General features: G+C 33.1%; 1 protein-coding gene across 2 annotated transcripts; it reads right to left on the bottom strand.

Moving 5' to 3' along the window:
* Nucleotides 1-1,728: 1,728 nt before the first annotated feature.
* On the bottom strand, nt 1,729-20,578 carry LOC125063330 (phosphatidylinositide phosphatase SAC2). 2 transcript variants are annotated; one of them, XM_047669729.1, is made up of 18 exons: nt 20,393-20,578; nt 19,845-20,227; nt 19,251-19,535; nt 18,303-18,487; nt 17,860-17,971; nt 15,785-15,857; nt 14,414-14,606; nt 13,457-13,622; nt 12,805-12,960; nt 12,121-12,191; nt 10,991-11,132; nt 10,129-10,259; nt 9,350-9,518; nt 8,090-8,252; nt 7,624-7,730; nt 6,996-7,113; nt 4,415-5,166; nt 1,729-3,755 (listed from the first exon to the last, which is right to left on the bottom strand). In XM_047669729.1, the coding sequence occupies exons 1-18, from the start codon at nt 20,487-20,489 to the stop codon at nt 3,654-3,656; spliced, it is 3,405 nt and encodes a 1,134-aa protein (XP_047525685.1). In that variant the 5' UTR covers nt 20,490-20,578; the 3' UTR covers nt 1,729-3,653. The 2 variants fall into 2 exon arrangements, with proteins under 2 accessions (XP_047525685.1, XP_047525686.1); XM_047669730.1 differs by lacking the exon at nt 1,729-3,755 and adding an exon at nt 5,947-6,043 and having other exon boundaries at nt 4,987-5,166.
* Nucleotides 20,579-20,801: the final 223 nt, after the last annotated feature.

The following is a 20,801-nucleotide window of genomic DNA, read 5'->3' as shown; positions in this document are numbered from 1 at the left end:
AAAGCAGGACAGATGTAACACAATACACAAAAACAGATGTCTGTAACACGTTTGGTATGAAACTATTGCAAAAGTGGATTTTGAAAATATATTGTCACGTTTTTCACGTTTACAATAATTCGGCTACAACCCAATTAATTCATTTAAAAATAAAGGCGTATATTACCGAATAAAGGAAACTAAGAATTATCTACAAAATATATTAGATCTACATCTTTCTCAACAGATACTACATATATTTATCGTATTTCTACATGGATACAGTCGTTGTCGTAGATTACATATACAGTCGACTCTTGATAATTTGAAACTCAAGGGACCAGAGATAAATTTCAAATTATCAAGAGTTCAAAATAACGAGTGTTTGAATAACCACGAGGGGAAGGGGCGACTGAAGGAAATAAGAATTTGATCAAAATTTGTTACTTATAATTTCTATATTCTTATTATTTATTAACAATTATTATAACAATTATTCACAAAATTTTTATCAAGATAAGTCTGTGCATGTATGTAAACAAATGACAGGTATGTGCATGATAAACGCTTCAAATTATAGAGAGAAGGGAAGACCGGATTTCAAATTATCGCATGTTAGCGAGCAAGATAATACTTTTTCAACTTCAAATTACCGAAGGGACCAATTATCATTGATTTTATTCAATTTATCGAGTATTTTTCAAGGGACCGGAAAAAACATTTCAAATTATCGAGAGATTCAAATTAACGAGTGTCAAATTATCGAGAGTCGACTGTAGTTTTAAAGGTTTATATTTATCCTTTTTGCGCTCGAACGAAAACGCATGTGTAGTAAAAATAAAGCAATTTCCTTGAAAATATTTTACGTTAGAAGTCCTCTCGTAGAACAATAATATAGGTAGGTAACATATTTTACTAAATATAATGTTTGTTTTCAAAATTAGAGTTTTGCTTAACTACTTACTTCTTGACTATTCAATCAACCTAGGTCAAAGTTTTAATTTTAATAGCGAAAATTAATCAGAAAAAATAAATGATGATTCGTAGAGCATTCAAAAGTCAAAAGCAATTAAATCTAGTAATTAATTAAGCGTAATTCACTAATACTTTTACTTTATATGCTGTATTGGAGAACCTAGGAACGAAGTAAATTGAGCCATGTTTACACTACAGAGGTATATAGTTGAAATACACAATACATATATGATTATATAAATTCGTAGCGTTTTTCGTTCAAGCGAGATATATTTGATTATTTGCTTTATCACTAGATTGGTGCCAAAATCTTCAAGCTATTAAACATAACACACTTATATCTATTGAAACCCTAATACTGTTATTTTAAATATATATTTAATAAGGACAAGAAGTAATAATAAAACAAAATTTATCTTTTATTGATATACAGTTTCATAGAATTATAACACATATAAATGAGACCACGAATGAAACAATACACTAAGGTGGATATTAGTTTAAGCTGATAGGTGGCGCCAAAATGTCAGCGCGTAGTAACGATCGTGAATAATTGCTGACGAAAACATTTACAAATTATAAGATTGGCTTTAATTTATTATTGTTTGATTTTTGCTATAAATAAATCATAGCTGATCGGTATGACCCCGTCACAAAGGATTGAGTGTCATGGTCGACGATCAGCGTAATACTAGAATCAGCAGTTTGTAAAACGTGATCTGTTTAATTGATTTCCATATAAATACTTGTCTAATTATGAATAAAACAGTGTCTTTTATAATGTTTGAGAGTATATTCTACATATTTTTTTCTATTACTATCTAAATAAATATTTCACAAAAGCTTTTTAATAACACTTTGTAACAGCTATATTTTTAAACCTAATTTCAGTGTAGTGCTTATAAAATGTAATGCATTATAAATTTATAAATATTTACCAAATCGTGTATAATTCAGCTAAATTTTATTTGTTGGCAACATTAGCGCAACACAGACTATACAGTGTAGATTTATAGAAACGTCATAGCGATATTAATTTGATTACTAAATACATCTAAACGGCGTAAAGACATATAAGATAATACTTTTATATAATATTTTAAAACGTAAATTGCAATGTTACAAATTATTTCTATGTAATACTGAATCTTTTTAATTGCTATCTGTATTATTTGTGTCTAAATTACAATGTAGTTATGAATTCATGTTAACTTTACAAAATAAATTCAAAAGCTAGTGAGTGGGTTAGCGAATGTCGATAACACGAAAATTTCCACTCATAATTGTTCAAAGCCGAGTTTACAAGCTGTCAGTGAACTTGCTGGCTTGTAACTTGTACACTAGCTCTGTCATGGAAGCTATGAGGCCAACTATAAATTATAAATACCACATAGTATGATTTTTTACGATTTTGACATTAACTGCGAAATAATTGACAATATACTTTATTAATGTAGAGGATATTATAATCTTATGTTTAGGAATGTTTTATGAAGCGTTTATCTTTAAATTCATCAGGCATTCTACGCTCTATGGTAACAATACAATTAGGGAAAAGGTATAGTCTTCTAAATATATCTAGTGCATGAACAAATTTATTTAATACTTACAGTATTAAATAATCTCATCTGCATCTCTGCCCCGTCTCCCCTTTGACCCCAAGTTCGGTCGTTACTTTGGTATATTTGCTTGAAAAAATTAGGCTTATTCTCCAGAATAGAATGAAGAATATTTTGATTTAAAACGATCGATGCACTTATCGATGGTTAAAATTATAAAGACTAATTCATTGTTTTTATAAGCCTCATTTGTTTTGTGACGACGACAAGACATTCTACAGTTTATGAATATATTAAAACTGAACATAAACTTTTATAAATTTTCACATCTATGGTGCGTAATTGGAACGATTTGTTAACAATATATACAAATAAATTGGCAAGATTATACATGGCAACACAGTTCTATATCTATGACAGGTTTCATGTCACTTAGTAAATTTAAATGGTCAATTATTAGACAGGTTATTCTACCAAGAGTTATACCTTTTCCCATACGAACAGCCTCTAGAATCTAAATTCGTACAAGTACATACACACAATCTAATCTACAGAACCCTGCAAATCAGCTTTACTAAGCTTCGTCTAAAATTGAACTATCGTTTTGGACATTCAGGCGGGTATTATATGTTTGGGAGGCTAAATACTTTATTAACAATTTGTATTAACTAATTATAATGGCTATTGTACTGCAATATTTGTATCAATGTTACTGAATCTTTAGTAAAAATAAAGCTATCGAATTATTTATTTTAACGCTATCATGCAATACTACAATTTCACAGATTTTAATATTAATTTGAACTTGAGACAAAACATCGATATTCTTATTTGTATCTCAAGTCATAAAATCTCGTCTTGAGCGCGGTCAAAATGTCCAGTTTCATACATAAAAAATGGTTTGACAGCTCTAGAAACTAGATTTAAGTTTGATGATGTTCTAGAATACGGGATATAGTCATGTTGCTTGAAACAATTCAAAATGTCGGAATGATTTTAAAATCAAGTAATTTTTTAATCCAATTATGTCTTTTTCAAAATATTAATTTAGACATAATTCATATAATTTTATGTTATATAATAAAATGTAATTTAAATTATAACCTCAAATATTCGGTAAATTCAATTAACTGGCAATACTTAGAGAGCAACAAGCCGAGTGCTACAGCCTTGCCATTTCTCTTGCAATTTCTTATGTTCCTCATATTGTGCTTCACTTATGTGTTTCACTGCTGCTGTACCCTGTGGAAGTAAAAAATACAAATTTAATAAATTATCGGCCACATCAATTTAGCCTAGTTTACCGAGTCTAAGCTAATTCCCGCTTATCAAAAGCTTATATTTGACTTGATTTTCGTATGTCAAAAATAAGTTTTGGACAAGCGGGAATCATACTTAAAAAAATATATAGTGCTCTATACCTTAGGGAATTACCAAACCAACCAAACATATATATGTATATATGTTTTATATATATATAATTCTCGTATCACAATCTTCGTTCCCATACTCCGAAACGGCTTGACTGATTCCTATGAATTTTTATGCATATTCAGTAAGTCTGAGAGTCGGCTACTATCTATCTTTCAAACCCCTAATAGTAAGGGGTGCCCACTGTCTACCCCAAAAATTTATTAGAGAAAAATTCACACAAAAACCTAGAAAGTTTTCATTCCAGAAAATCGAACAGTATAAGTCTCTGGGGTAGCATAGCAAAATGTTCCATGTTAGTATTTACTGAAAAGACAGGCTAAGTAAAATCACATTAAGGAGACACGAAGTTCGCGAGGCAGCTAGTATAAAATCTATTATTTATAGTGCAATTTTCATATAATCAGTTTGTTTTGCAAATCTGGAAAATTTTAAATTAAGAAAATTTTATTAAAAATACCAAACAATACCTTAATTTTCCTTGGGTCCAAGTTGGCACCGAGAGTCTGAACCCCTTTAGCTAACTTTGACAGCGGCGATAGAACCATATCCCGAGCACTCGACACCGGACTGGCGATATTCCTGAACTGGCGTAACGCGCTCTCACTATGAGATGTAGCAATATTCAGCGTTATCTCATGCTGCGAGTTGGACCTCACGTGATAATTGACCCCCTCGGGCGTAGAATCGTCGAAAATGTGACTTGAGCTTTGCGACAATTTCTGTGATAGCAACAAAGAGTTCGGCGGAAGTGGTTTGAAGTCCGAGTCGATATGAATTTGTGGGGTCGATTCTAAATCGAAGGGGTTCGTTTTCTGTGTCTGTGGAGTCGATGCTCGCTTTTCCGTTGGAGTGGAGGCTGATGGTTCTTCGTGTGGTTCGATTTTGGAGGAGTAAAGTGGATTTTCGATTAATTCACAATCGTCATCCTTTTTCTGCTGATCTCCTATGTAATGTTGCATGTTTTCGAAGTTGTCCAAGGTCGGCTCGAAGATATTTGTTCTATTTTCGTCATCGCTTGAGTAGTCCGAGCTCATTCCGTCTGAGAGGCTACCTTTTTTCTTGTTATCCGTTTTGTTTCCTAATGTGAACATTTTTCGTGTCCTCGCGGCACTTTGGTCGAATTTAAGTTGTAGACTGGGGCGCGCTCTAGCGTTGAGCGTATGACTTAATTTGTTAAGTTTACTGAATTGCTCCGTCATGTTTGTAAGAGCTTTTGAGCCTGTAATACATTAATATAAATCATTTTCAATACTATACATTTGCCGTCACAAAATAACCGGACATTATTTATTTTACTTGTATAATGTACTGTCTACACGATAATACTATAGTTTTATATATAGTCCAACCAAATAGATCACATTTGACATCTGTCCGTTTTGGCTTCATATTGACTGACCTACTAAAAACATCGACTAAAGTGAATCGATACGAACCAATATACCTCGAATTAAGTAATTATTAAAAAGTTTAAACTTAATTTTGTTTTGATATTGATTTTAAAAATAATAGAATCACAATGTAGTTATTCATTTATGGTGAATAAATCTTTCTCTAGCATTTTAAACTTAAATTTTGAGGTGTCAAATGTGGTCTATTAAATTGGCCCTACTATACCTATTACACCTTTAATTCAAAACTCCCAGTTCTATTTAAAACTAAATCTAAAATATATAATAACAACTATCGAACTAATAAATTTCTTAGTGTCGTGGTCGGATCGTAAAATTGATCATTTAAATAAATGGTTGAACATAAAATTTAATCAATCTGACCAGTGTTGCTACATTATCACATCTTTGCATGATAATGGATTTTTCCATCACATCGTTTTTTTAAAAAAATACCCATAAAAATTAACAATTTTTTATTGATCTTTCCTTTTATGACCTCAGGATTTTTTTTAAATAAATTAATACGTCATGTATCTAAATGATCAATTCTCCGTCGCCGCCACAGATATATACCCTATAATATAAAAATAATGAAACACACTAACGGTCGTATAAAAATGCATGGCGTACATGTGCCGGGATCAGTCGCTGTTCGGATTATTTGATGCAACACATCGCGTGTTGAAGAATTCTTTTCTACCTCTGGATTTTCATTATAATATTAATTTTTGTTTATGTAAAATAACTTTGCATATTTTTTTAATGGCCATAACTGGTAGATTTTTCATAGGAATCTAGTAAATGAGTAGTTACAAAAAATCAGTGGTACAACCTTTTTAGGTCTGGACCTCCGATTTTTGTATCTGTTTAATAATAATATGTCAATTTAATAGTCAAGTAGGATATCAGCCTCCTGTGCCTGACACAAGCCGTCGACTTTTTAAGTCGACGGTAAGATGGGTTTCCCTTACCGTTCGAGCGAATGTAAAATGCACACATAGAAAGAAAGTCCATTGGTGCATAGCCGGGGCCAATACTGCTCAATTAGTTGCAATTACGTACAGTATTTAATGTATAGAATAATCCATAATAAAATTTTGCCTTTATTTATATTTTTATCTTAAGCATAAGCAGTATACTGTTGCATCGCAGACAATTCTTCACTTCACTTTACATAGATTGTAAAAGAAAAAACGAATATTGGTGTATGTTTACTAAACATTTTGGGAACTAAAACTATCTACCAGCGGTCTCATGAATTTAAAGGTAGAGAAAAAAAAATCATGTCTAACTTTTTTGGTATACATATATTTTTACTAATCTGTGAAGCCATATCTAATTACACGCCGTTAGGTGGCGCTAGTCTCGCTCAAGTCATGACTTTGAGTCTTCTTAGTATGAGTATGAATTTTGACATAAGTCTCCGTTGAAATAAAGCGGACTAACACTTGGAAACAACGAGGGCGAACAGAGTGTGTGAGAGGGAGGGACTCCTAGAGCGAGATAGACATCTAAATTAAACATTGACGATCATATTCTATTAAGGCGAGAAATTTTAATTAATTTTAACAGTCTCAAGACCGAATCTAACCCTAAGAGAAATAAAAATGTTATAAACAAAATCTATGCCAATTTTTTTTTAATTATAACGTACCAACACTCCGTATATCGGCGACCAGCTGCGTCTCACTTACATTCCTCGTGAGAGTGGGAAGCCGAGACAGATCAACGTATAGAGAAGACCGCCCTACACCACCTTGACTTGGATGAACCTGGCAATACAACGGACAATCTTATATATAAAATTCTCGTGTCACAATGTTAGTTACCATACTCCTCCGAAACGGCTTAACCGATTTTTATAAAATTTTATATGCATATTCAGTAGGTCTGAGAATCGGCTACTATTTATTTTTCATACCCCTAAGTAAAGTGTCTACCCCAAAATATTACTTTTTATTTTTTGGACAATTTTTTTTTATTTATTTTTTTATGATACAGCATACAAAAATACATACAACCCCTAATTTTTACCCCTCTACGATCAACCCCTATTTTGTATTATAGTAGATAGTTATTTTTATTGAACTAAAAAAATGTTTCCTAGAAATAATATACATGGCAAAACGACGTTTGCCGGGTCAGCTAGTTTAATATATAATTTTGATAATAATTGAAAAAAAAAACTGATCGTAACTCGAATTTATTACATTATTTAGCTAACTTAATTAATGATTTTTGCAAATGTCGAATCATTAAATGTGTGTGTAATCGTTTAATACCTTTGATTTTCTCCTTTCCAATTTGATGCCATCGTAGAAGGTTATTGGAGGCAATTTAGCGATGTCGCGAGCTACCATTATGGACTCACATATCGAGTGTAGCGATTCTGAAAGATTATTAACAGGCTTTAAGTATTTTGAAAATCAATTCAATATTTATATTTTGGCTGTTTAGGTAGATTTTAGTACCTACCAAAACATTTATTGGCTACTCAGCCAAAAAAACATTTACATGTGTCTATAATAACACATACAATATAATTATATTGAAATAACAGTTTCAAAAATATCATCCTTTATAAGAACGGGAAAAAATATTCCAAGTGCAGATAAATAATTTTTAACCACAATCAAACCTGAAGGGCGTATATGTACCCTTTGCAAAAGTCATTCAAAAAAAAATTATAAATATAACATTATTATATTAATTAATTATAAATATTAATTCACAAGTTTGTTAACAAACCTATCATTTCATCCTTAGTATTGATAACGACGGCCATATTATTGAAGAATCGTAATGTTGTCGATCGGAACATGTGGAAATAGCCGGCTTCCGTATTATAGACGTAATTAATACGAATACAGTGGACCGGCTCGGTGGTACTCTTGCGGCCTACGCTAAATATCTGTAATTGTATCACGTCATAGTATAAAAATTTTAATACAATTAGTAGTGGACCCACAGACGTTGTCCTGCATGATATTTCAAGCTATTAGGATATTAAAGTATGAAAGTACCGACTGCAGCGCCACCTGCCGGGCTGATTTGTGAATCTAAACCATTCCCAGATCCCCTTGAACACACACAAAAAATTTCATCAAAATCGGTCCAGTCTTTTGAGAGAAGTTCAGTGATATACACACTCACAGAAGAATTATATATATAAAGATATGTCTCAAGTTAATGTTTAGTACTTATAAGCTTAAAATTTTAGTAATAAAACTAGTCGGCTCGGCCAAGCGTTGCTGTGGCTAAGGTTTTTGTTACATTACATAGTAGCAAACTATTCAAGGGAAACGGTAGGAGAACACCAGTCACGGGGACCACCATGCTTTATTGGTGGTTATGCCATTAAATTGTAGCTTATATGAAACGTTGGTACTTTCAACACAGCGCCATCTGTTAAAATTGTGACTGTCAAATAATCAACAGATAATTTGCAATAAAATAATATTGCGGCTATAAATTAAGATGTAAGCTTTCCTATCTTCTAAGTTGGATCAAACTGCACACTTAATTTAAAATCGGTTAAGTAGTTTAGGAGTCGATCGCGGACAAACAACGTGACACGTGATTTATATATATTAAGATTAGATTTAGACTAATGGGGCAGTCGAAACCGCCTTCAAAGATATATTGATTCCCGTCCTAATGGTTTTTTTAGTAAAGGGATCAATAGACTACCTATAATATGGCAAAAGTGCATAGATAGCAATGGTACACATACTTTAATTAATTAAATATACTCAATTAAAAAATTCTACTGTTTGTTCCTCCCATACGCTAATTTCATATGTAAGGAAAAAACTTACGATACGAACTAATAAGTTTTTCAAAAATTTGGATAACTTCGCGTAAGTCTGTACGTAAAACTGTCGTCGAAAAGTCGCAGCAGCGGTACGTCATTATAGCTCGAATGTATGTACTTTAAACATTTTGATTAATATGATACAATATTATTTGACCTCTATTCTATAAACAATAAACATATATGGGTCTTACCGTAGAATTTGTGTCCAGTGTGCCCAGTTCCACAGCCGTGACGTCACCCAATGCAACCCTCTGGACGGATAGCAGCCGGTCTGACGTCTCATCGTAATCCGTGACGTAATACGCCTCGCTCGTCAGTACCAACACACTATCCATCTCTGTCTCATGGGGATCACCCGTACTGCGAACAAAATTAACAAATAAATATTAGAGGACTTTAACAATGATTACAGAACCCGCCAAATCGCCTTAATAGGCATCACACTAATTTCTATGATAACTTTGACGATATTAAATTTCTAAACAGTATTAGTATTAGACAGGCCAAAACATTATTGACAAGAATAGAGTCATCATCGATTCGATTATAATATCACAACAAAACAAGCCAGAAGATGATGCTGATGTTCTCATCATGGAGACAGCACTTAAATTATCAGAACATCAAAAGACTGCCGTCATCATAGAAGATATTGATTTGCTCGGTATTTTAATTGGACTTACGATTTTATGACCTTTGACCTTCAACATCTTAAGACGCGAACACGATAGCACTTGTGACTTTTGAGACAACATTTAGAACGACAAAACAAAGGTTTATACCAATTTTCAGCTTATTGTCTTTCATTCCGAGGTTGAAAGATAATAAGCTGTAAATTGGTATAGACCCCTTTTTTTACCCAATATGACTGGGCATACAGACTATATATACAGAGACTATACATACAGAGATTATACATACAAAGATCATTGGTATGTAGGTTATTATTTGTAATTTTCTGGATACTCACTGTGGATCAGCATCAATAAGACCCCATGAGCCCAAAACCGGTTCCGTATCGACGAGAAGTTTCTTGCAATCGTCAATCAGTGACTTCACGTGCTGGGCCATCGCTTCTGTACTAGGACCTGGTTGTTCCAGCTGAAATTTTTTAAGGTAATATTAATACTCTCTCTCTTTCTATCGTACTGTTTATTTTATTATGAAAAGGGACAGATGGATAAAACAGAATAAAAGGTTATGTTTCGTTTTTGAATAAGATATAATAACGAACTATTATGACGCAATCTATATAAAAATGAATTTCTATTCGTTTGTCTCGCTCGAGAATGGCAGAACTGAAATTTGCCAATTATGATCTTGAAATATTTGTAGAAGTTCAGGGAAGGTTTAAACGGTGAGATAAAATAATAATAAGTAATAAATACAATATTTAATTTTCCAATACATTTCGTTCAACTTCAAAACATTTGAAGTCTTATTTTTTAGATATACAGATCTTGTAATAGTAATTGAACTGCTCCTAAACGGCTGGACCGATTTTGATGAGTGTTCAATTTTTTTTAGATTTTGATTTGAATTTTTATATTTGAGTCGTCTGTTGGGTCTGCTAGTAAGATAAGTAATTAAGCACTTCAGTAACCTCAAATCCAACGACTGCGCTCTTTCTTCACAGACAAACAGCCAAAAACAATAAAAATAATACATACTTAAAGAAAACACGAAAACGACGCGAAGCGACGGAAAAATTTAAAATTATGTAAAATAATTGTAAATTTATAATAATACATAACTTCAATTCGGTAAAAAAAAGTGTTTTCTTTAAATGTGTAAAAGTTATGTCAATAAAATACAATACTAAGAATACATACATTAAACACATCAAGCTTGATGCCGGTACTAGTGCATTTATTACAAGGCACAATCAGTTGTTCGGGGATCGAGCGGGACTCCCCCGTCATCACATCTATTGCCACTTGACGCAACGCATCTTTGAACGTTGACAAGTAGTATCTGTAAAAAACAAGAACTTTTACTCGTTTGCAAAAGTAATTTTATTGTAGAAAATCAATGGCGTTACTGTTAGCTGTCATTGTCATACGTCCCCGGAGCTATTATCAACGTCAAAGTCAAATCAGTTCTAATTTGATTAGCCAATATTGCTAGATCTTTAAATAATAAAAAATAGATGGAATCGCTATTGATCATTGAATAGTAGGTATATTTACGGACATTCATACAGGAACACGATGTCATTTATTTTTTTAGAAGGGCAACACCACGCCATATGACAGGTGACAGGTTGGCCTAAAGGTCTAGATACCAGGCCATAAACTCCAAAAAAAAAAAAAACAGGTGACAGGTTTTAAATTGTTAATATATCAAGTAGTGCGTTAAATCGTTCTTGTACAATAAGTGAGGTACGTTTTTATTTAGAGGCGTGAATTGATATGAATCTATCTAAAATTGAAAGTTCGGTGGAATCCCGGTACCAAGCCCAAAAATGACAGCATCAATTTAAATTTGACATTCCATTTCTGTCATCGAGGTTACTGTTTTGACATCCCGCCAAAATCTCTTAAACTCGGCGGTAGTCTTCCAAATGGCGAATGATAAATTAGGCAGGTTGCACATTCCTTGAATTCCATACAAAATATATTCGAAGAAATTAAGAAGATGACTTTTTTAAACTATCTGATATCAAGAGATTTATATTTAAGAATGTGTGATTAATTAATTATTAATGTGTGACCCAAAGGTCTGGCTGCAAGCCTCGGCTAGGTGGCCTGGATCAGACGCATCCTGGCTGAGGCTGTTGAAGTGAGTCTGTGACGAGCTGATTCAGTCGGTCTGCAGAGATTCAGTCAGTGTCGGGGTTTACGGAAAGACTAAAGTGCAAGCTGTACCAGCTTGTAATTGGGTTTGCTTATACCTTATAGTGTAAAGTAGCATGTTTCGTGTTTAGATATGTAAGTTAAGGCAGATCTGTTGAAATAATTACCTATTTGCTGAAGCAACGCCATCTTTCATCATACCCGTAAGCTTTCTCTCGCCCGTTCGAGTGTAATCTCCCTAAAAAGTTCAATTAGTAGAGATTAGTAAATTTGTTTCTGGCTCTTAAATACAAATAAAAAATTGTTGGTCATAAAACATATTAAGTTTCCTTAATATTCGCTTTTGAAAACTTTATTCAACAGAATAAATAAAAAAAAATTGTTCTTCTATTTAGCTTCTTTATATATATAATTCTACGGTACGTGTGTATATCACTGAAGTCCTCTTAAACAGCTGGACCGAATTGAATGAATTTCTTTGTATGCGTTTGGAGCCCTGGATGGTTTAGATTCACAATTCAGCCTAGCAGATGGCGCTGCAGATGGTATTTAGGTGATTTATCTATACTGCAACTAAACAGCTGGTTTCTCAGGTACGAGTCTCGGATAGCCAACTGGTGGAACTCTTGACGCGTAACCAAGCGATCTGGGTTCGATTCCCAGTCGGTGAAGTCCGAATTATTTTTCGTTTGCCGAAAAAGATTTCCATGCGGGACAACGTCTGTCGTGTCTAGTTAGTTAGCTAGTATATTATTCATAGTAAAATAACACACAATTCCAACCATTATTTTTTATTAATTGGATTTTGTCACAAGTTTTGTAAGCATTACACGAAACTGTAAAAAAAATACCTTAAGAGCCTTAGTCCCAGCGTATTGCCGTGAGATAACATCTCCGCTGTCTGCCCACATAGATAAGAAGGCCTGTCGTAGGGCGGGCGGGAGACCACCGCCGCCCAAGCCAAGTCGACGTAGCTGTAGCTCTAACACCAGCTTAGCAATTGCAGTCTGAAAACCATAAACAGCCGAGTTCTATAACTATTCGTTATGACTACGAGTCGTAAATCCATATAACTCATTTGACAGCTGTTCTTGGGAGGTTTTTTATTGTGTACTATTGTCCATTAAGTAATCAAAACAAGCTGGATGAGATTTTACCAGTTCGAACTAATCATTTTACCACTTTTTCATACGTACAGGGTTTAGATATACACAGATTAAGACACAGGTTCATTCTGTTGACCTGCTTTTGTTAGTTCATGGTGAGAAGTAGTAGGTCAGTTTTACTAGTAGTAAAAATCTTCGACTCGTATTATACTCACCACAGTATTAAACATGGAGAAACCGGGAATAAGTACGCAATTAATGCCTAGGTTTATTTATGTGTGACGGTATTTAAAGGCATTTAAATATAAGATTTAGATATTAGATATTATACAAGAGAAGTACGAAATAACACTTTTGTTACATCACAACAAAAATTGTCTATCCTTTTCGCACTTACCTGTACAACGTTAGTGCGATCGAGACAATCGATGCAATTCACACGAAAGACGCCATTTTGGCCGCAAATAAGGCCGCGGTCGTCGCGCCAACAGAATCGCATCTCATCTATGATGTCTGCGATCGCATTAATCAGTATACTGACGTTTTCATAGTGCATACCGCGACTAAAACATATTTAAAAATTAAATATAAAAAACAATAAACAATTTATTCTAAAGAGTAAACGTCATGTTGCGTCAGTGAACCTTCAACTAAAACTGACAGATGTCAAATGTTATCTATTATATTGTCCTGATTAGATCACCATTATAAAATAAAGGTTATAGAATTTTTATTTATGTTACAACTTTAAAAAAATATACACGAACATTTATATAAAATTAATTTGTTAGCATCGACTATTAACAGTAAGACAACACAAAAAATTAAAACAAGATAAAAGAACACAAATAAACAACAACCATGAATGATAAATAGAAGTATAGTAATGAGACAAAAATCTATAATTTATGGTCAGTCATAAAGCTCGCCAAACGTCTCTTAAAGACGCCAACCAATCTTAATAGGTAGACAACGTCCACTGGGGTAAAGTCAAGCAAACTACTGAGTCAAGTCAAGTCAAAAACATTTATTCATACAGATATATAGGTTTATAATGTATACTTATAAAGGTAAAAAATAATAATTATGTATATGCAATGCTTCTAATTTTATATTTACTGCCAGTTCTCAAATCAAAGGCGTAGAACGGAAGAGAAGAACTGTCAATAAGCTCTCTGCCACTCTTTTTAATCGCCAAGTTTTCTGTTTTACAGAACGTTTGTAAGGAGCTGCAACCATAACATGCTCCACATGATTATATCTAAGATAAGATTATATATTTCTATGAATTATAAAAAAATACTAGACTCATTATGTCTTACACGTGTTCTATAAAGTGTTCCCTAATACTTACCAATATTCATGAAAATCGAATGTAGCGTAAATAATATCAGGGCTATTATATTTCAACACGTGGTTTCCATACGTCTCCCATATTATCTTTTCTCTGCCTTGCTGTTCCACCAGGTTCACGATACACACTTGCTTGTAAATATTTAGTTCCTCTTCGAAGTGTTTCTTAAAGGCTTGGTGTGACTCTTCTTCCGCTGAAATTTTTGAACATAACATGAACAGAGTTGGGTTGGCTTAAGCGTGAGAAGTTTAGATAGAAGTAGACCTATTTGGCTGAGTTTACAAGGGTTGCTAGGTTTTTTATCTTAATATATATAAATTACGTGTCACGTTGTTTGTCCGCTATGGACTCCTAAACTACCGAACCGATATCAATCATTTGCACACCATGTGTAGTTTGATCCAACTTAAAAGATAGGATAGCTTACATTTCAATTTATACCCGCAATACTATTTTATTGCAAATATTTGTTTATTATTTGATACAATTCTAACAGATGGCGCTGTGTTAAAAGTACCAACGTTTCACATAAGTTCTCCTACCATTTCCCTTGAATAGTTTACTACTATGTAATATACGAAAAACCTTAGCCACAGCAACGCTTGGCCGGTCTGCTAGTTAATTATAAAATGTAGGTATATCATTTTTTTATATATTATCCGGGTGCAGGTATAATTATGTAGCTTTATCCCATTAGTGTAATTGTAAGGATATAAGAATTATGTGAATAATTAATAAATGTATGTTCGCAATTACCACTTGCACAAAATAAGAATGAAAGACATTGTGGCAGGCACAGAAGGCCGACCTACTTGTGTATAATAAATAAAAATGATTCAAGTAACGAATTCAATGTGAAGTAAGAACGTATATAGATTTTTAGCGTCCACTGCTGAACTTAGTACGGACTGATAAAAAACCGTAGCTTAAAGACACGTATATTTTGTTACCATGGTAACGGTGACCCTGAAAGTAATTATAGTTACCAACGCACTCATAATTCATATATGCAATAAATAGTCTCGCTTTTACTATTTCTATAGAAAATAAATTTTAGACATCACAGGAAATTCTTAAAATCAACGGGGTTACGAAGACGCGACCTAAAACTTCCATCAATGATTTATAAACCTGTTTGTTTAAATATATATTACTAGTAAATATCGTTTTTATCACTAACTTAATGAAGTCTTTTCTAATATTGATCAAAAGATAAGTTGAATTGTAGCGATAAAACAATAACAGGCCGGCAACGGACTTGCGAGCCCTCTGGCATTGAGTGTTGAGGGCTATCACTCAACATCAGATGAGCCTCCTGCCTGATAGCGTTCTATAAAAATATTTTTTTTTTTTAATCTATGATATACTTACTTCTATCAAGCCGAGGGGGAGGCCTGAACTTGTATTCTGGCTGACTCCAGAATATTGGCACGGATCCGCGGACCTTGGCAGAAAAAAATAAATCTTACTTTTAACAAAACATTTTACCATCGTAGTTTTGATTGTAATTAAGTTAAGGTAAATGTTTGTTTTAATTTATGTCTGTGACAGCTCCACAGGATGTAAACCCGAGATCTTTTTTTTGTATTAGTGGCCTGCATTTTTAATTGCAGTTGAACATTCACTAGTACAATGTTACAGAACATAAGAAATACCATTTAAAAGCGTAGCAAAATCGCAAAAACTTGAAACAAAATTTGAGTTGAATGACCGCTTTCAGAGATTCACCTGTGCATAACGATCGTAGCGGTATTTAGGCACACCTCGAATAATTACAATTTGATGAAAATTTTTGTATGCAAAATAACATTGACCGCCTTCATGAAGTACTTGACACACATGGTGTAAATCAAGCTACGGGGCTTTCAAGACTACACAAACATTTTTATCATCTAAAATTGTTTTTTTAGCATATTGCTAGCACTATAAGACAGAGTTTCTTACTTTCGCTTTATATATTTGCCCCTCAATATCTTAATGGCTGCAAGCCAAAAAGCCTTAGCAAAGTACTCCAACTAAGACTTAAAATGTCAAATACCCTTATTGATTTCGCTTCTAAAAGCCTTTCTCCAACGATAAATTTAAAGGCATAAGCAAAAAGATTGCATCATCGTTATTGTTTATCATGAACACGCAAAATTACCGTCAACTAAATAGTTTTATAGATTCAGGAAAATGTGAACAATTCACAACAAATATAATACTTTATTCAAATTTTAATAAAAAAAAATTTGTTGTAAATAACTATTATAATTGTATATACTATATAGGTTTGGGAGGCAAACAAGGGTACGGGACGCCCAAAAAAGCCAGTCAAAGTTGTATAAACATTTCTATTGATTTTTTTTTATAAAGTTTTTAGGGCGCGTTCAAACATACTAAACTGATGGTCCCACGTAAAAAAATAAAGGTGGTACAGTGTAAACTCCATGTAACGCAGTCCCGTACTTTTAAGAAATCCGTTCTTTTGTTTACAAATTGGGATTGCTTGCACGTGCTTTAACACAAAGATGCCTCAATATCGCAAGATATGAATAAAACAAGTAAAAAATACAACATAATTACTGGTGCAGCAAAAGACGACGAAAATAACAGACTATACGCAATAGCGTTCAAATAAGAATTGTTTTTCATGTAATTACTAACACTAGTCTGAAATAAACTTTTTCCTTTTTCTAATACAGATTTTTCTTTTCATTTAACAACAACTCTTTGTAACGTCAAAATATGCCTGGTCCCTTGAGTGTCGTTATATAGAGTTTACACTGTATTTATATATGCTTCATTCAATATATACCAAGCATGTGTCTTCGTTGATTCGAATACTCTTTTAGTAGGGCCGAAACACATAAGCGCGTTGCGGCGCCGCGCCGCTGAAATCGGCAGTGCGCTATAGCGGTGCGGCGCCGCAACGCACGACGTGAATTCCAGCGTTATGACGTCATACTTGTTGACAAGGATGCAGTTTGTTTCTAACACTCTTGCAAACAACACGTGTCAACCGAGTCCTTTATTTTTTTTCTTCTGTATATATTTTGATAACTCGCTTAATAGCTCTTCAAATGATGATATACTCATTCTAAAGTAGGCAACAAATTTTTTTTCGTCTATCTTTAATGCTTCGTATTTTTTAGAAAAGAACTCGCCATTTGGATTCATACCCTTACTTAATGGATGTATCCAGTATCTTCTTTGCCGTATTTTTAAGATAGAATAATGTCTTCTTAATAACAAATAAGCAATAAGTTTATTACGATCCATCGCAGAGAGACGTCTATCCACACTCAAAAATCACGAGAAAATGGTTGCCCTACCATAATGCCCTGTTTCGCGACGCCGCAACGCGGCAACGCAACTGCCGATTTTGGCGTTGCGGCGCCGCAAAAATAAGCAGTTTGCGTTATGTGTTTCGGCCCTTAAGGGGTAATAAATTTAATTAATAATACCTGTACAAATGAAGCTCGGTGTATGCTGTCAGAGCAAACAAGTGATACAATTTGCTCTGTCTCCACATAGTTGGCTACTTTACCACTTGACTCTATCCCTCTACGATTGTATCTGATAACATCACATACATATTATTCAAAAATCTCGCCACATTATCTTTTTTAAGAAGGTGTTATATGCTAATTGATCTGCTTCTAATAGAACTACTATGGTCAGTGGAAAAACATCAATCAACAAAGGAATGTTTGCGACACAACCTAAAGGTTAAAAATACTTACTAATTTGATTACAACAAGTAATGTTTTGTGCACATGAAAGATACTACCAATATTTATGAAAACACATTAGTAAAAATTCTACACAGACATAGAACATATAAAGAAAGTTATTATGATAGAACAAACAGATGAATTCTACACTTGCAAATGAATATCAAAATTACCTGGTTCCAGCCTGATATCTAGATCTTCTCGATATAAGACCAAGGGTGAAAGTATCATCTGATGTGTTATTACTAGATAGGGTTTCTGTATTCAGTGGATTAACGTCTGGCGGCTCACAGGCTATTTGGGATAGATGTATGTATCCTTGAATTATTGGTAGCACCCATTCATCACAGGCAGGGCTCTAAAAAACACTACTGATGATGCTAACATAACTTTTGTTAGTCTTAATTACATTTTAGTGTTTTGACATTCTGTCAGGTGTTTTATTGGAGTTAAAAAAAATTTAAAGCCTAGTGCCCGGTTTAACTATGAGGTCAAGCATTTAAATCACGGCTCATGGGTCTTTCTTTCTTGGTAGCAATTAACTGATTGAATATTATTTATATATTGAGGGGTAACCGGCATGTCCTTAATCTTAAAATCAACATATGCACACCTGCCACCTATTTGCTTACATAGAATAAAACAATTAAGAAACAGATACTCTATGGCCATTAGTTTTCTTTTGTTTTTACAACAAATTATTTCATACATCCATTTAAGCTTATATTATTTTGAAGCAAAGGATTCTAACATATATATAAAATTGTTGTACTAGTCCTGATTTGACAGTTATATCTACTACACTTAGTAGTTTCTTGAATTGTAATAATGCTATGTGAGTAATAATAATATTTTATTTAGATATACAGTGTATACTCTTTATAATGTAATTTGTTATAAGGAAAATCTCTCTATAATGTAAAAATGAGGTAAATTTATTTGGTGTAAACATTAATTCTTCCCTCCCTATAGCGAACCCTCTATAGAGAACCCTCTATAGAGAGGGGGGCCGAACAATTTTATTCGTTATAGAATGAATAAAATTGTTCGGTCCCTTGAAATTCGTTATAAAGAGTTTACATTGTATTTGTACTGTGATTGGTCATATTTCGTCTTCTTACCTCCAATGCTATAATATCCTTCAACATATATTTATTCCAAAAGAATCTATCATCAACATACTTCCACCATCTAGTTAAATCTGTGACGGGTTTGCACACATTTTCCTCTGTTTCGAGCATTTTCTCTATCTCATATTGTCTTTGTAGACTGTTTGTCAAATCTAATGTTCTACAATAATAGAAACTATCAGAATCATCAAATATCTTATGTAGTTCATCTGTGAGCCTTTTCTCAAATTTGTCATCCAATTTCACATCTCTCTGTTTTTTCACAGTTTGCTTTACCTGATGAAAAGAAATATTATTATAATAAATTCATATAACAAACAACTTTTTCTTCTAGTTTTATAGGATTAAAGTCTTTTAAAACAAAAGGACATGATCATGAACTCACATATTGTCTTACCATCAAGTGGGAGTTAGGTAAATACATAATCTCTCTATAGGACAAACCTTAAACATTTTGATAGCACAAAGTAACATCAATAATAACATATAACATTTTCTATAAATTTACATGGCATTGCAAATAATACTAGGTCAACCAATATAATTTTCTAATACACTTAACTAATGTAATAATATGAAGATTACCTGAGTAGCAGCTTGTTGAGTAGTTGTTTTAATTGTATTGCTAACATTTTTTACTGCACCAACAGTTTTATTCAAAAATGCAGAATTTTCAAATAATCTTGCACCCATTTTTCTGTTACTGGATCTATTTGAATTTACAGATGATGATGAACCATGTTTTGTGCATGGACATAGTTCTAGCTCTTGATTTGTCATACCCATGTTCAGAAAACATATTGATTTAATTTTATAAATAGTGTGGTGGAAATAAATTTGGCCAACTGGTACAGATTCTTTTATAATCATAAGACGTGGTTCATAAACATTGGAATGTTCTACTTTTCCTATGATGCCCTCTGTTATACCTAAGCATTCTATATCTTCTATATCAGAAAGATCCCATGCTAGAACAATAAGAATATTAAAAATCGATGCACTGTATTTGTTTTATTATTTCATCATTATATAGCACACAAAATATGAGAAGATATTTTTAAATTTGATCATTAGTTTAGATCAATTCTAGTTTCCTTGTAAATAATGATTTATTATTTAAATTTTAAACTCACCTGAACGGACGGAAAACGCACCAGTTACCCGATTCCACCAGAGACTAGATTCATTTCTAACAAATATGTAATATGTTTCGGACCTAAACACTTCCATTTTAATTTTTATTTAAAACCGAGTAATTTTCTGTTTAATTTTCATTGTTTTTGTTGTTGTCGACTTCTCTATGAAATTGACGTTTTGAAATAATGAATAGGAATGAAAGGGGGCGGGGGCCGGGGCGATGACAAAGTATTGGCAGAATTGGGCTCAAAGGAGATAAGCTACACTTCGTACTACGCAGATGAGAAAAGTGTGAGTATTGAAAGCTACAGTTCATTAATTTTTAAATGATAACATGATACATTTTAAACAAATAACTACTAAAATTTCGTTACTAATTATTTTTATTTATTGCTTTTCTAAGTT

Source organism: Pieris napi, chromosome 3, assembly GCF_905475465.1.
Source record: "Pieris napi chromosome 3, ilPieNapi1.2, whole genome shotgun sequence".
Classification (NCBI taxonomy): Eukaryota; Metazoa; Arthropoda; class Insecta; order Lepidoptera; family Pieridae; genus Pieris; species Pieris napi.
This window is presented reverse-complemented; position numbering and strand designations above follow the sequence as displayed.

Bases quoted from the DNA above. Each gene is read 5' to 3' on its own strand.
- LOC125063330 (XM_047669729.1), bottom strand. From the start codon at position 20,489: ATGGAAGTGTTTAGGTCCGAAACATATTACATATTTGTTAGAAATGAA. The intron at 12,192-12,804 runs GTATTTTTTTTA...TGAACTTTTTAG, and splicing joins CTGGGACTAAGGCTCTTAAG to GGAGATTACACTCGAACGGG. The intron at 7,731-8,089 runs GTTTGTTAACAA...ATAATCTTTCAG, and splicing joins TACTAAGGATGAAATGATAG to AATCGCTACACTCGATATGT.